At 31.2% G+C, this 16,868-nt stretch overlaps 2 protein-coding genes across 3 annotated transcripts; both read right to left on the bottom strand.

Annotated features, from left to right (window-relative positions):
• Nucleotides 1–1,727: 1,727 nt before the first annotated feature.
• On the bottom strand, nt 1,728–8,266 carry LOC145724895 (transmembrane protein 181). The gene is made up of 13 exons (XM_081973372.1): nt 8,115–8,266; nt 7,842–8,039; nt 6,353–6,456; nt 6,113–6,298; nt 5,925–6,027; nt 5,574–5,727; nt 5,441–5,521; nt 5,287–5,386; nt 5,105–5,232; nt 4,899–5,045; nt 4,738–4,840; nt 2,588–2,815; nt 1,728–2,531 (listed from the first exon to the last, which is right to left on the bottom strand). The coding sequence occupies exons 2-13, from the start codon at nt 7,994–7,996 to the stop codon at nt 2,401–2,403; spliced, it is 1,620 nt and encodes a 539-aa protein (XP_081829498.1). The 5' UTR covers nt 7,997–8,039; nt 8,115–8,266; the 3' UTR covers nt 1,728–2,400.
• Nucleotides 8,267–8,566: 300 nt separating this feature from the next.
• On the bottom strand, nt 8,567–16,009 carry LOC145724466 (uncharacterized). Of its 2 annotated transcripts, none has more exons than XM_081972757.1 (7): nt 15,808–16,009; nt 13,669–13,742; nt 12,365–12,634; nt 12,147–12,294; nt 11,949–12,092; nt 11,708–11,892; nt 8,567–10,042 (listed from the first exon to the last, which is right to left on the bottom strand). In XM_081972757.1, exons 2-7 carry the CDS (start codon nt 13,718–13,720, stop codon nt 9,942–9,944), a joined length of 900 nt encoding a protein of 299 aa, XP_081828883.1. In that variant the 5' UTR covers nt 13,721–13,742; nt 15,808–16,009; the 3' UTR covers nt 8,567–9,941. The 2 variants fall into 2 exon arrangements, with proteins under 2 accessions (XP_081828883.1, XP_081828882.1); XM_081972756.1 differs by having other exon boundaries at nt 13,669–13,725; nt 15,808–16,008.
• Nucleotides 16,010–16,868: the final 859 nt, after the last annotated feature.

Below are 16,868 nucleotides of genomic sequence, written 5' to 3'. Positions count from 1 at the left end.
AAATCGAATATGAAAACTTGACTGTTAGGTTTACTATCTTTGAATTTTACACGCTTATAGTAATCATAGTTCTGTGGATTTCTCGACGTATTAAGTCGATTAAAAGAAAAATTTAGGTCAGTAAACATGTAATATGCATAATCTGAGATATTCCGGTTATATCTGGTTTTCTTGGTTCAATCGATATGTTAATCTGTGTTAGTTCCTCATGATGCAATAGCAGGACATTACTAAAAAACAACTTTTATGATTTTTTGACCTTATTCAAATTTCAAGCTAATAGCACTGTGGTAGATCGAACACTTATCGATTTATTAAGATAAAAACGGTGTTAATCGTTTCTTTGTTATTGCATGCATGGGAAATAAATTTAGTCTTAAATTCATATTTCTTTGAGTGTTAAAAATAGAGAACAAGCTGGATCTGTTATTTATTTAAGAAATATCCCTAAAGTGTAAATAGTGTTCTTTAGTGCTGTATTTCCAATATGAAACAAACAATTTTAGTTTGTTCAACCTTCATACATTGAAAATATCCGTTTTTATCACACATTTTAAATAGAAAATGCCAAACTTAAAGAAAAAATGTATTGGTAAAAACTAAAAACATACAAGTTATGTTATCTAAACCCCCTATTAATGTTATTTTTGCAAGAAAATTGAGGTTTCAATGGTTTAAATATCTTCGGTTGGATTTGTTTTCATGTTGTCATGATTATTATCATCCTGAAGATGAGATTTACTCAAATCTCCCTCACCTCCTAGTTGCATGATAATACCATCATAACTGGCATCAGATTCACCCTGATCATTCATTCTAATAATCTAGTAAATAAAGAAAATTTAAATAAATAAGCTTGAATAAAAATTCTATAATAGGGATGCCAAGTTATTTTTAAGGTAAATAACTAAACCTATCTAACTCACTTTCTACCTAAAAATCCTGCTTCTAAATATATCATTGAAACTACAAATGTCTTTAATACAAAAATTACAAACTACTTACAACTAATACTCTTCGTCAAAGAGTCCAAATTGTCCAAAATAAACCGTCAGTTGACCAATCTTCTTCTTTTCCGTTGAGGTGGATTTTTAACTGCAAAGGCTGCACCTCGGTAACAGCCGGGAGGCCTCCACGGTTATCGATTTAACCACTTCTGGAATAGGTCCTCAATCACAATCTGCTCCATGTCATAACGTGGACTAGACGGTACAATTGCTGGTAGCACTCGGTATTACACCCAGTAACTTCCGTTCCGGAAGGAAAAAGCTTTCTAAGATCCCCTGATCTTCAATAGTCTGATTTTTGCTCGAATTTCTCTTTTTTTTTAAATTCACTTTTTTAGCATCAACCACCATAAAAACAAAAAAAAAACTTTTTTCCCACCTTCTACCTCCACGTACCACCTTTTTCACCTCCTTTGAAGTTCATCAAGTAATACTGTTAATTTTCTTAATAACTACATACAATCCTACTAAAACTAACTATAATGGTAAACACTTGACATCCCTACAAAAATGTACCTTTTCTATAAATTAAATAAATAAATTTTCTTTATTTTCTTGAAAAAAAATCCTTATTTTCAAGACAATGTGTTGTTTAAAAGTGAGACTGCTACCTACCATCGTTGAATAAGAAAAATATTAGTTTTCTTTATATCCAAATTGTAATTTAAAATCATCTTACAATATAATATACCTATATAAAGAAAACGTAAATAAAACTAAGTATGATTTCTTTTTATTTCCAAAGTTTGTATACAATTTAATGGAAGTGTCCAGAAACAACATCAAACGGTGTGTATAATTAAAATATCATTTACGACATCTAACACGTTTAACAAGTTGTTAGATAAGGTGGACACGATTTGTTAACATCAAAATTGATTTTAAACAATGTAATAATATAGGAAGTCTTAGTTATCTAGTGGGGTTTCAAACTGTTTCAAGCCTAAAAGTACTGGGAATTAAAAAATTTAAATTAGGTATTTACAATAACTAATAAGTTCGATTATTCCTCTTTTCATCAATCAGACAGTAATTTGGCAGGTATCAGTGACTGGCCTAATTGCACAGAATGGAGTGTACCATATGACAATTACCAATTTTGCTTGTTCAAGCGAGGCATATCCGAACACGTATTATATTAGTACTAATTAAACTAAGTTGTTATGATAAAACTATTAATATAACATTTAAATATCCTGGTTTTGTTACACTGATATAACAACAATGATATCTTTCATAGTTTAATACGGTTATCTGATAACCTTAATCATGGCTGAAGCCTTTTTTCTTGTTTCCATCTTTCGTTAACGCTAATAGTTGACTAGGTCCTCACAACCAGCTATCATTTTTTTCTGAAACGTCTTTTGCTTTTTGAAACATTTTAACTCAAAACTCAATCACTGTCGTCATCATTATGTCCTCTATTTAACGGTCTTCTGCTTTCTTCGTCTGATCCATAAATGACGTCTTCATCTGAATCATTAATCATTGAAAATGCTGGATTGTCTTTAGTGATAGTTTGATCTAAGGGCAAAACCATTGAATAATCACGTTATTAACACATTTATCAAAACATGTACCATGAATATTTTTAATGGCAGCAGGTGAGTAAACGTAAGCCATGGTATAAACGTACAAGTTTAGTAATCCATAAAATGACATAAATTGTCCTGAATTACTGTATTTTGTTTCTAGTTGTGCTACAAAGTTGTCTTCAAGAACATCAACTCCGAATTTATAAGCGGTGATTATACCACCAATAATTAAAACAACTAACATTAGTAGTGTGAGAAATTTTAGTCGAAGACCTAAAATTAAAATAAACATATCCATTGTTGTACAGGGTGGTGCAGTTTTAAATGTCAATAATTCACCGTAGTGATAGCCCATCACAAAATAAGTGGACATGCAATATGTCATTTTCCTGAAAAATGCTTCCTAAGGAAGATACAGTCCTCAAAATTTCAGTTTAAAAAATGGATTTTTTGCTATAACTATCAGACCGTTAGAGCAATTTTGTTTAAATTTGGAAGTATTTATGAAATGAATACTCGTTATGTGATATGAATAACGTTTGCCAAAATTGTTTAGTGGCGATGATACAGGAGGACAATGGTCTTCATTTTCCCACTCTATTTTCTACGCTCATTGGATATTATTCAAAAATTACAGTTTCTTTAATTCCCTTGTAAGTATCTCTTGGAAGAATGGAATTTTGATTTCCAAATTCTGTTTTTTCTCAAAAAAAAAAGAGTATTCAAATTTAGTCATCTGGGAGGTTTACAAGTTAATTTTTGACGCTAACAATAGTCAAAGAAACAGGATTTTTGGACTAATATTTACTAGCGTTTTTTAGATTATAAGTAGTGCCAAAGGGATCATTCAAGACTTGTGAGAGTTGAAATTTGTACTGAATAGTCTAAAAACTTGTTATTTACTACTAAAAATAGTCTAATTATAATCGGTTTTTGCGCAAACTCATTTTTTACTACATATGTACTAAAAATAGTCTGTTGACTTTTAATGCTAGAAATTACTTTACTAAGACTAAATAAGAGAGTCCAAAAGATTTTTTTCCGTACATTAATTGGTATACAACTCAATTTTCTGGACTGAAACAAGTCTAGAATTCAATTAAACACTGGAAACAGTCAAAATTCATTTTTTTGGACTAATTTATTTCTTAAAATTAGTTTTTAAGGCGAATATTGTATCATTTAGTTCCAAAATTTTTACCTTTATTACTGAAGAGTCTGAAACTTGACGTTTACCATTATAAATAGTCTTAAACTCGATTTTTCATTCTTAAAGCAATAAAAACAGTTCGAATATTTTAGAAATGCTCCAATTTTTTGAATCGATGAGTGTAGAAGTCAATTTAATAGTGAAGAGGCTTGAAGTGACATTTTCAAGACTATGGACAGTGTACAAACTAGTTTTCAGGCCTGATAAGTCAAAAACTTTGTGAAGGTAATCTTGAAAGTAGATTTTTCAGGCTGAACTCACTGAAAGCACTAAAAACAGTTTAGATTTTTAGGAAATGCTCGAATTTTTAGCACTGACGTGTCTAGAAGTCAATTTAATAGTGAAAAATGACATTTTTAAGCCTATAGCAAGTTTAGAAATCGTTTTTTTAAGTTTTAAGAAAATGAAAAGCAAATTTATTTTTAAGACTAAAATATTGAAATTTGGTTTCATATTATGAAAACTTACTTAAAATGCAAATTTTAAGCTTTTGATGTCACTTTTAAAGTCAATTTACTGTTTTTTTTGTCAATTTTCAAGACTAAAGTCCGTCAATTTGTCCGGAAACTACATTTTTTAAGCTTTTTAAGTCAACTTTCAGCGTTTTTGAAACAATTTTTAAGTTGAGTTGGGTTCGTTTTAGGTCTTTAAATGTAATAACTCAATTATTTCATAAACAAAGTTGCAAATTAGAATTTTATAAAAGATTCTTTCGTTTTCAACTTGAACAAGGAAATTAAAAGAAACTGTAATTTTTGATTATATAGTGAAAGAGAGAGCAGATACGTATAGAAAATAAGACAGAAAAATTAAAATAATCTTCCTGTGTCAAAATTACTCGGTCTGACATTTATGACAAAAATCGATTTTTAAATTGAAATATGAAGGACTGTATTTTCCGTAGAAAGCATTTTTTAGGAAAATGACTTGACTTTTTTTTTATATTAAAAACTGGACCACCCTGTATAATAGCTGTTTAACTTACCAAAAAATGGCATTGATCGCAGTTCTGAATACGCCTTAAATATCAGGCAAATCAAATACATGACATATACTACACCAAAAATATAGAAAAATGCCTTTACTACCTGTAAAAAAAATTAGTCTACATAGCATTGGCATTTTTTTTGAATAGTACTAACTTACGTAAAAATCCGCTTCCAATGTATGATCATAGGCAGGATCTTTAAGTTCACCAATTTTCTGCCACGTTGATAAGACCATTGTAGGAAAATACATCATGGCAACAATAAAGAACTTGGGAAAATAAAAAGTGTAGATGTTGCGTTCGTTCTACATTTTTAAGAGCATTATAAGAACAATAAAGATTTAAGTAAATAAAGTTGTCAAACCTGTCTTAAACCGTGATACACGCACAGCCAAAATAAGAATAACATTCCTAAAAACGTGGCTTGAAATATAGCGTCTAACATTCCAGGCAGCCAGGAACTTATAAGAAATATTGTAGGAAATATAGGATCTGTAATTCAAAACTGGTTTAATTTCTGTTTATTTTTGGTATCAAAAATCTTACTATCAAAAGCCATTAACAGTGGTAATAAAATACCAACCCATTTTTGTTCAAATGCCCAACAATGCACTGGATACTTCTTCAGACTTTGATAAAACCACCACTATAAAATATGCGTTACTTATAGATATTACAATTAAAAAAACAATGAACTTACTGTTATTCCAAAGGCACCAATCAAGAATATTAACCTAAACCAAACCTCAATCTGGGTAAAATCTGGATTGTACGTTTTTAACTGTAAACGAAAAAATAGTTAGAATGAAAAAATACTTCATGCAAGAACTTACGTAGAAATCTAGCTGCTTAATATTATATCTCACATGAAACGATTCCAAATCGTGAAAACTTATGTTTATTAAATATTGTGAGTAAGCAAGATATCCCAGGTGTAGCACAATAAATTCATCACATCTTTGTTTATCACAATCTAAATGACGACTTCTAAAAAATAAATAAATGATTCAAAAAAGGATTCTTAAAAGTCAGTTTCAGTCAGTAAGTATAAAAAAAATATTTCTAGCCAGTTGGTTTTAAATCTCCAATATTTAAACATTGTTAGCTATTTGATTGTATGATTCGTAATTTTCATATATGTATTATAATTATAAAACAATTATTAGAAAAACTCATTTCACTACCTGTTTTGCTGGTCTTTTTCATTAAGGATTTTGACAGGCTTTCGATCATCAGTTATTCCAGATAACGTAACACATATATTAAACTCCTTATCTATTTTCTCTCCTAAAATGCGCAAAATCTTTTTCTCAATTTTATGTGATTTACTCATATATTTGCTTTAAAGGTACAAGAAGAACTATGTTCTTACCATCTGTATTCTCTGTTCTTAATACGGCTATCACCCAAAGTTGCTGATTATAAGTGGATAATCTTGGAGTCTCCATAATAAATGGACCGGTAGCAATATCTTTTCTAGTGAGTGAGTTAGAATTATTAATTATTTTTGGCAACAACAGAATTCCATCTATTTTTGTGGTTTCCGTTATTGGGGGACCTGGAGATCGTTTAGTTTAATAACATTGTGATAACAGAAATCACTCAAATTTACCTTCAACACCTATGAAAATTGTTAAACCTAAACAAGCAAAAAATAACACAAAAATCATTACAAATTCCCTTTTGTGCATTGAATATAATCGCATTTGGACGGACCTAAAACAAGTAATAAAGATTTTTTCTAAAGAAATATTTTACCGAAGATTTTACGTCAGTTATAAGTAGAGTCCGGATTTCTAGAAATTTTGCTTTTTGTAAATAATAAAAGCAACTAACCTTTGACATCTAATGTGAACGATTTACGTAAAAACACGTCATTTGCTTTTTTATTTTTTTTTGTTTATTTGCTGCTATTTTTTGTTTTTGTATGAAAAAAAAAACAAACCAATTATCTGTTGCAAAATGGGTAAAAGTATTAAATTACAAATTTAAACTGAACAAATAATTTTCTAAATGTTCCGAAGTACTAAAAAAAAAAAAAAAAAAAAAAAACATTCCAAAACACTATATAAGCTCCAAAATGCCTCGCAACTTGCAAAAGCTTACAAAACAGAATTAAATCTTCCAAAAGCTTTTAGATTAGTCTAAAAGTTTCAAAATGCTTTTCAACTTATCTATAGAAGCTCTAGAGCAGTTTAACAGCTTCCAAAAGTTTTTAGAACCGTCTACCACCAGTCTCTTTAAACCGTTCAAACACTTTCCAAATGCTCCTAAAGTAGTCTGAAAAGGTTTTAAAACACTACAGAAACTGCAAAATGCTTTTCAAGCAGTCGAAATCCTTCCAAAACAGTCGAAGCTTTTAAAAGCTTTTAGAACACCCTAAAATCATCCAAATGATCTTCAACTAGTCTAGAAGCAAAAAAAGCTCTCAAGCTTGAAATTTTTTGAAAGCTCTACTTTACAGAAATTATTCTAAAGCAGTCGAAAGTCTTCCAAAAGCTTTTAGAACAGTCTAGAAGCTCTGAAAAGATTTCAAGGCTAAAAGTCTCCGTATGATTTTAGAGCAGTTTAAAAACTTCTAAAAGTTTCTAGAACCGTCTACAAGGTTTCAAATGCATCTAAAGCATTCCAGAACCTTCAAGATGCAAATTAAACTGTCCAAAAATCTTCCAAATACTCCTCAAGTAGTTTAAAAAGGTTTTAAAACACTACGGGAACTCCATAATGCTTCTCAAGCAGTCAAAAGCCTTGCAAAACGGTCTAACATTTTCTAAATGCTCTTCAACTAGTCTAGATGTTCCCAAAAGATATCAAAACATTCTAATAACTTCCCAAAAATTCTAGAACGGTCTAAGAATTTCCAAATGCATCTAAAGCATTTGGAAATTCAGCAGCCCCTTAAGTTATCAAAACAGTCTAAAATCTTCCGTCTAAAGCAGTTTAAAAGCTTCAAAAAATTTCTAAAATTTGCATCTCTGAAAGAATTTTATGCTTTTTTGAGGAAAATAATTTTGCTTTTTAAGCGCTTTTTTTCATTTTAGTGCTTTTTAATACGGACTCTAGTTATAAGTATCAAAATTGTTAAATAATTGTCTGCTTACCTTTCACACCTATCATGATGATAGGCGGGTGCAATGTATTTATCAAATTCGCTAAAAATATCGCTGAACTGGGATAAATTGTTTCTCATTTTAGCAAACCAACCCCCTGTAGGTAGTTGATAAGCGTAGCCCAAGTTTGAATCGCTTGGAAGCATTTCCTAGCTTTATCTAGTGTCAATCCAATTTGCAATAAGTATCCTAAAAATAAAGGAAAATAAAAGCTTAATTCTTCTGGACGAATACTATTGTAGACTTTCAGCTTTTTTATCTTACCTGTATTTTCTTTTCATTTACAACTTACACATCAAACTGTGGGGTAAGAGAATTTTTACAGGTCAATATAATTTGTTTTCCTGGTTATTTTACGGTGATAGTCGGCATTTCAATAACATATTACATCAAGTGGGGTGGATACTAACTGTGAGTATAGCTAGAAAAACAAAGTTGGAAGGGAAAATCATGTGCGCCGTTTGGTATTGATCCAGTGCGCAACGAGGATATTTTCCACGTGTTGCGCTTCATGAAACAGCTTTTCAAAGTTTGTTTTCTGTTTAGTTTACGTAATATTGAAATGTAGATTTTTGAATTGAAAATCTCTGTTTTTAGGTATAAGTAATTTTTATAATTATAAAAATTAACTTTCTATTAATGACATTATTTTTAAAATTGTTGGCCACAATCAGCAATTTTACTGAGTAATGCTAAAATGCCAAAAAAACAATCGATTGTCTAACACACACATTTATTGCCACATTATTTTTACCACCTGTTGTCTCCTAAACACATTTAAATATGATTACATACACTTTGTTACAATAATTATTAATAATAAACATATATAAATAGAGCTTAACATTTAGTTACACGTTACAAAAAACTATCTACCCAATTGGATAAAAATACAATTTATATTTTCTTACATACTAGAACATTACAATAACGACGTAATATCAATTGATTTTCGTTTGTTTTGATTGATAACATTCTTTATTCGGTTTTTTGATTGTCAGATTATAGTAGGACTATTCTTTTTGATGAGTATTAGGTACAATATTTTTAGTACATTATTGCTCAACTTACAGATTAGAAAGCACGAATTTTACTTTACTTCTTGAATATCGGGATTTTTTTGATTTAGTAAGTACAACTCAAATTTAAATTGTATAAAAAGGCTCGGTTTATAAAAGTAGGTACGCGAGTTGGGTGGAAGTTGTCTTAGAATATAGAAATTGGTACATTAATAGACTTTTTTCAAGAAAATTTGTACAATGTAATAGACTGAATGATACGTATGTCACGAGTCACAATTTTGATTGACAATGTACTAAAAAAAATCAAATAATTGCATTGTATGTCTTAATTAACAAATCATAATTTCCAGTTCTTCCATGTGCATGCATGGATTGTTAAAAGTTCTTTTGGTGTGGATTGTAAAAGTAAATCTATATCAAAGGTATAGATAAGGAAATAAATGACTTCCCATTTCATTGAATTACTTTACCCCTAGCAAAGACTTATAGATATTAAATTCCGTTTTTTACAGTAAATTCTTGCAAAGAGATTGAGGGTGTATAAGAAGTATAAAATACAAATGTCAGATATAAAAAAAAAACACAAAAAATTAGAAAATCTTATGGTAGTATTTCATCTGGATTAAAGATATGTCAATACAGCTAATTTACAGTACATTTTTAAAAACGTTGTACCTACCATCAGTTGCAACATGTTTTTCTGTTTTGAGAGCGTCTAGTTTATTATAAATTTTTTTGCAAAGCAAATTTACACACAATTACACGAGTGAAATATTTCCGTTGTAGCGAATTAAGTACTAAACAGCAATCTCTAAACATACACTTATTCTAGTTTAATCAGTGCTGGATATAATCGTATAAACTGCTCTGGTCTTTATTTAACCCTGTGTCTCTCAAATAGAACAAAACGTCAAAGTTATGTTTTAGTTTAAGTAGAGTAAGTTAATTTTAGTAAGAGTTACACTTGAAAATCCTCTATTTCTTTTTAATACACACATTTTTGTATAAATCCTTAAAAGGTAAAATTCAGAACTGGTACAGTGTTTAAGATTTAACGATAAGGAAGTCCTCAAGCGCATCTTTTTCTACTTACGCCATTATGGACGGAAGTTTTTGAGGTATTAGCCGAGTGCGAAAAGGAGTTGATGAGTTTTTCGTTCTCCTCTCTCACTGAAATAGAACAAATATCCATTCAGTTGGTTACAGATATTGGTTTTCCCGAACAATGGTACGGAAGCCAGAAAGATCTGGGGAATGCTAAGAAGGAACAAATTAGAAATCAAGGATACTATGCAGACAAATAAAATCAATGTGGAGGAATGGAAGTTATATTTCGAAAACCTATATAAAGAAAATGAGGAAAGTGAACAACTACTAATAGAAGAAAACCAAGAAGAAGACAATGAGATAGAATTGACTTCACTAGGACCTTGTTAGAGGAATTAAACAAAACTATACAAATTCGCGAAGAAGCAAAGAAAATAACAGAAAAATCTCTAGAGTTCAATAAATTAGCTTATATGTGCTTTGTCGACATGACTGCGATTGTCGGACATCATTGAAATAATGCGAGAAAAGGAAGTGAACCAGATAAAAATAATAAAACTAATATACGAGATCAATAACCACTGTCGGACTAGTTTGAAAGTAGGACATCTATTAAGTGAAGAAGTGTAAATACGCACAGGAATAAGACAAAGTGACTCACTTAGCCCATTTATATTCCACATGATTATGGACCTAGAGAACACCTAAGGAAGCTAGGCCTAGAAGAGGACAGTATCTGCAGGTTTTGCGGAGAAGAACCAGAAACACCACACCACATCTTGTTGGAGTGTTATGCTGTACGCCACAGAAGATTAAACACACTGGGATTACCCCAGCTGGCTGTGGAAGAAATACCTCGAACAGACCCACTCAAGATCCTGAAATTGCTAAAGGAACAAAATCTTGAGGGGCTGAAGATGGGGTACAATAGATCTAATCACACCTACTATTACCATTATGGACAAAATTGCAAAAAGAGCTCTTACTTCAATGTTGTCTGCTACGCAGATGATGCGGGGCTCATTGCGGATTCTGAAGACGACCTTCAGATATTACTTCACTCCTTTAATCAATCAGCAAAACAATTAAATATGGGCATTAACACTGACAAAACCAAATGTATCGTCAAAAGAGCCAACAAGATGCTAACTGGAGATTGGCCAGAAAATTGTAGGACAAGTAAATCAGTTCAAATACTTAGGAGCTGAGAGAACAAACTATGAAGGTTCAAATATCAGGATGCCTAAGAGACATTATGTGGAAAAACAAATACCTCAACATAAACAGTAAAATTAGAGTATATAAATCGACAATCAGACCTGTCATAACGTATGCAGCCGAAACAAGACCAGACACATCAAAAACATTACAAATGATGCGAATGGTTGAAATGAAAATAATGAGAAGTATACACGGAAAAACACTACACGACAGAATCAGAAGCGAAGACCTTAAACAACAGAGCGAAATAAAGGACAATAGAAGGTGGGTAAGAGAGAAGAAAATACTGGAATAAACACGTAAACAGAATGGAAGACAACAGACTTTTAAAAATCGCAAAAACAAACAATCCAAAATCCAACCCTGGAAAGAGTGCTGGACATCAACGTCCGAAGAGGCATAATAGAACAAAACAGGCTTTAGCCTACCTATATGGACACCCATATTAGAAAGAAAGAAGAATGGTTTTGACTACTTTGCCAGATAACAAGTAATGTGCGTGACTGCTAATATTACAAAGTTAGTAGAATTCAACTTTTTAACAGAATTTTGGCTGTTTTTACGTACCCATTTCGTCAATAAGTGGAGCCATCCTCAAAGTAATTCCGACTAGTAATAGGCACATAAATAGCAACAGGCAGGCAGTAGCTACGATTGTCCATTTTGCTCTTGGAGGTAATTCGTCATCATGCAGGGCTTTAAACTCGTTGTCGTGAGTTAAAGTGTCCACGAGATGGGGATTTAGTGCCAAACTAAAATACTGCTACTTTCTAGTTCTATTCGCTAATATTATTAGTAACGTCAGTACCGTTTTTTTAGTCTGCGTTTTCGTCTTCGACGTCGCTTTTTCCTAGCTCTTTTTAACTCTTCCTGAGCAATAATCGAATCAGTTTCTACGTCGTTATAACCGTCAATTTTTATGGTGATATAATCATCGGTAGCTTGAACAGACCTGAAAATGTTAACGGTTGTCAGACATTTAAAAAAATAGGTTGAATTTGCTTACACAGGTCGTTGTTCACACTGATAGCATGTTGTAGACTGGCAACTAGTTTGCAAATTGCATTCATTTTTCCAGTGTTCACAACTTTCAGACGTTTTTTCTTCGCTGTGAAGGGTTTGACTATCTGGGGATGAAGTTTCTTGTCTTAACACTGCAAATCATGATACAAATGTTTGACAAGGTTCCTAAATCATTAATATTTAAGTTATTATGTTATTTACCTTGTTTTTTAAACTGTCTATTTTCAGAAACCGTTCTCCGTACATAACTTTTGTTTTTCTTATCTCTCCTTTTAGAATCTTTCCGTTTCTCGTTTTCAACTCTAACGGTAGCCTTTGGCGGCGAGTGAAGTTTCAGTTTTCCTAATATGCTCTTTGGACTAGAGTGCACACTTGAAGTTCTTTCATTTTCTTGTTTCAAAGACTCCACTTTATTTTCAACGAGAGTGTTCAGTATTGCTTCCAGTCGTAATACTCCTAACGCTGGTGGAACTGAAAGAAACGAGTTGTATTTGCTACATAATGAATGACTTCCGTCGTTTTGTTTGCTGGGAATTTATGGTTTATATAACGCTGTAAAAGCTTAGACCTTTTGTTTATTTGCAAAAATTTTATAAAATCTACAGTTTTGAAACTACATTCTGCTGATGAAAGATAATATGATTTGAACATGAAAGAAACCCGCAAAGTAGTGTGTGTACCTGGTTCGATAGAATGAATAATTTTTACATAAAAGAAAACTCTAAAAAGTCCATTAACAGTCACATAATTTTTATGAAATGTACTACTTCTTGTTACTGAGAGTTGAGAGGTTGTGCACTGCAGAGGAAAAAAATTCAGAAAAGTATTAACTTTCTTTTAAAAGCTTTTTCAAAGACGATAGTTATAAATCCGAGAAAAAAAATCGTAGAAAGTATAGCTCGATATTTTTACGCCGTGCAAAGCTGAAATCAAGTTTTAAAGATTTTTTGTAAATTTGAAAAAAAAGTTTCCACTTTTTTGAAATATTTACAATTTTTAAAATTTTCGTTTTTCATCGATTTCAGCCAAAATGCTTACAACCCTGGCTCTCATAAAATAAATCTGCGTAGTTTCAATTCGATACCTAACAGCTGATTCGTTTCCTAAAAATGACAATTTACAAATTTGGCGAGCCACTGATCGAAAAAACATCGTCATTCGAAAAACGTCTCTATACTAAAAGTCTATTTTCAGTTATTAAAGAAAATCTTGCTTCTTCATTTTTTAGTACTGTTTCTATTTCATAACAGTAATATCTATTATGTTGCACAAAACAATTATGTTAATAATGTACGTGAGTGATTTAAAATGAGATAATCTTTAGAAAAGCGCAAAAAAATGATTGTTTTCTACCCTTTTGAGGCAAATGATTTACTACACGCTTTGGGTAATTGATTGACTTTTTTGCAGGCTGATGCCGCAATTCACGTTTAAAGAGATCGTGATAACTTCGATTCTTTTGGCCAATAGACGTTTTTTCTTTATACAGTTCAATAGTTTCTTACCTTCTTCTGCACATAAATCTTCAGTAGACACTGCTTTGTCCAGGGCTGACATGATTTCTAGAACAGAATGAGGACTGCTGAAAATCTATAATACCTACGTCTTCTAAATTTAATTTCATTATTTTCAATGAATTGCTTGAATTTAGTTAAAAATCACTAACAAAAATTCTCTGTGTGTAAGTGCTGTTAAAATTGTTAATTACTTAAAATTGGGAAAGTTGTGTGTGTTTATTGAAAATCATGTGTATTACAAAACAGTATTAAAAACACACAACAAGTATTACAATAAGCATTTTTGTGCACGAATTTGACAGTTGTATGTGATGTGTCACACCAGCAGTCATTGCCTACTCTAGAGCTCCATGTATTTCTTAAAAAAAAATGTGAAAATCTATGACTACCATGATTCGTTACATAGCTCACTTTGAGTAACCTTCTTCTTCTTAGGACGCTGTCTCCCTACGGAAGTTGGCGATCCAACTGGCTATAATGGTTCGATAACTTTAAGAGCAACTGAAATACAGAAGAGGTTCAAAAATTACCAATTTTCGAAAACCCCCCGTATCTTTGAAACAAAAGAAGTTTGCGCCGCCCACTTTTCGCCAGTCATCTCAGCTCAGAAAAAGAGATCAGAACACGTATGCTACTTTTTTTCTATCTATTACCGTTTTCTCTGTACCCCGTAAAACCATCGAAAATGCAGCACCCTGTACATTACCCGTGCAGTATAGCAAAGTATTGGACTCGTCTGATCACCACATGGCATTACTTACCCTTACTTACTTTACACACTAGTAATATAAATAACTATTACAGCAGGAGCGTTACAATGCTTATCAACCTTGTGTTTTGGTTACGTACCTACTATGATGGTCGTAGAGGTAAAAACTCTAAAACTTCAAGGTAACATGTAACAAATTCAATTTATCCAGAAAAGTTTTAGAGATAAAAGTTGAATACTTGTGGAATTCAATTTTATTTGTTGAATTGTGAACATTTTAACTCAATTTGAGAGTTTGAACATTTCCGTCCAGTTGGTTCTGCTTAGGGAATTGCGAATAAATATTGAAACTTTTTCCTGAAAATTAATTCTATCCAAAGTCAGTAGCTGAAAAAGAAAAACATTTTTTTTCACATACTGGATCTAAAGAAACATTCTAAATTAATCACACAAAAATGTTTTTAGGTTTATATGGAATTACCGCAGATAAGCGCTTTTCGTTTTTCGTAACGGATGTAAAACGAAAGAGCAAAGCTCATTATGTTTTAGAGAGGATGCCCCAGATTTTAACGTCTATTCCGATGCTTTTTCGCGGAGAGCCTATTTTTTAAGTAAAATAAGTATCCTACAAAATTGTGGTAAGTCTGTTGGTTTATATGCCCATAAGCACCGAAGGAATATATTGACTCCAACAGTTCCGACAATTTAAAGTTTCAGCACTTTATGCTTTTCAAGTTTATACCATTCTAATGTCTGTAGATATGAAGTCTATAATCTGTTTTACTTTACATTACTTAAGGTTTTTTTTCGAATATACAGGGTGATATCTTAAATGTTTTCCATCACACACTTTTTTTTCAAATAGAGCTCAAATGGTATGTCATGTTCTTATATCTTGAGAATCATATTTTGACACTCTCAATCACTGTCTGTTCACCTTATCATTTTTGAAAAACCTTTTTTTGGATATTATTTATACATTTATTTTAAACGACCTGTAGTAATTAAATGATTTTTGGTCACATACATATTTTTATCATCCTTATACAATGTTTCTCACAAATTTGAGTAGTCCATTTTCACAAAGAATAACATAACAGTCAATTTTTGATAATTAAAGTTTGAACTGATAAGAAATTAAAAAATTAGAAAACTAATATAATTACGATATTATGAGCAAAAAACTATATTTAATTTACTTCAAACTTTGCCAAAATCTTTATATTGTCTAATTATTATTGTTACTTCTGATTGATTACTACAGAGTAAATTAGGATAAATAATTTTACCATTATTTTTACTACAACATTTCTCATTATTCGCTTATTTAAATTATGTAAATTATCCGCTCATTAACAAAAACAGAATCTCAGACAAATTAGCTACACAAAACAACAGGTAGTAACCAAAATATTTACCTATTTTATCAAACACGTCGTTCAGCGTTTTTCACATGATTATTAAGCAAGTGTTTTTTTCTGGCTCGTCTTTTTCACATATTTTAATTTTCACTCCATTTTATCCTCGTTTTAATACAAGACTTTTGCGACAAACTAAAACCACAAGAACACAGTTTGCACATGCATTCCCGCAGAATTTCCAGGATATTATGAGGATGCTGTGCAGAAGTTTCAGATTTCACCGCTTCGATCGTGGGGGCGCAAGTGTAAATTCAAGTGGGACCTTAAGAGTCTTAAATTTATTTTATTAAAAATTTGTGATATAATTATTTTATTTTATCATTTTTAGTAATTGATTTACCACATAAATTTGTTAGAGAGGAGATAACTAAGAAAATATAGTATTTTTTGTTCCAAAGTTCAGTTTAGTTATTAATTTATAATTCATGTTTATATAATTAATAGTTCTTGTTTTAAAAATAACTGTCAATATAAGTACGTACTTTTGGAATTGAAAAACCGACAGGTGCCCTTAATAGTTTCAAACTGTTTAACATCACAAAAGTTTTCCGCAAACAAAGAACGTATCGACTTGTCCACAAAAACGCTTCGGGGTAAAATAGGAAATTTCCCTTTCCATCAAAGCAAACAAAACGGTTATGATAATATAATATCTATACCTTCATAGTAGGTAAGCTTAAACACACAAGCACAAAAATTGCAGAATTAAAAGTTATGCATAAAATTTAAATGGAGAGAATTTTTTTTTTGCATTTTGTCATTGTTTTTTCAGTTAACCAATGCTGAGTTAGATTGCAACCACCTAGCAATTAAAAACCTTAAAAGTGTTTAAAGAAAAAATATAATAAGCAATATTTTTGTTTGCGAGTGTATAATGTTAATAACCAATTTTGTAGAATATGTTTTAGTGAATTTTCCTTAAGCGTAGTAATTTTCTGCATGTATTGTTACAAAACTACAAAATATCCACTGTTTTGACATAAATTTGGGAGAAACCTATAAATTGCATCTGTTAGTCATTGTTATGATTTGTTTGTAGTTATTTCGAGTTGTAAAAT

Source organism: Ips typographus, linkage group LG2, assembly GCF_016097725.1.
Source record: "Ips typographus isolate SLU linkage group LG2, UJ_Ityp_2.0, whole genome shotgun sequence".
NCBI classification, from domain to species: domain Eukaryota; kingdom Metazoa; phylum Arthropoda; class Insecta; order Coleoptera; family Curculionidae; genus Ips; species Ips typographus.
This window is presented reverse-complemented; position numbering and strand designations above follow the sequence as displayed.

Excerpts from the sequence above, each read along its gene's own strand:
- LOC145724466 (XM_081972757.1), bottom strand. The coding sequence starts at position 13,720 with ATGTCAGCCCTGGACAAAGCAGTGTCTACTGAAGATTTATGTGCAGAA. Across the intron at positions 12,295-12,364 it reads TAGACAGTTTAAAAAACAAG|TGTTAAGACAAGAAACTTCA; the intron begins GTAAATAACATA and ends CATGATTTGCAG. Across the intron at positions 12,093-12,146 it reads CAGTGTGAACAACGACCTGT|GTCTGTTCAAGCTACCGATG; the intron begins GTAAGCAAATTC and ends TAACATTTTCAG.
- LOC145724895 (XM_081973372.1), bottom strand. The coding sequence starts at position 7,996 with ATGCTTCCAAGCGATTCAAACTTGGGCTACGCTTATCAACTACCTACA. Across the intron at positions 5,522-5,573 it reads TTAAGCAGCTAGATTTCTAC|TTAAAAACGTACAATCCAGA; the intron begins GTAAGTTCTTGC and ends TTTCGTTTACAG. Across the intron at positions 2,532-2,587 it reads TGCCATTAAAAATATTCATG|ATCAAACTATCACTAAAGAC; the intron begins GTACATGTTTTG and ends TTTTGCCCTTAG.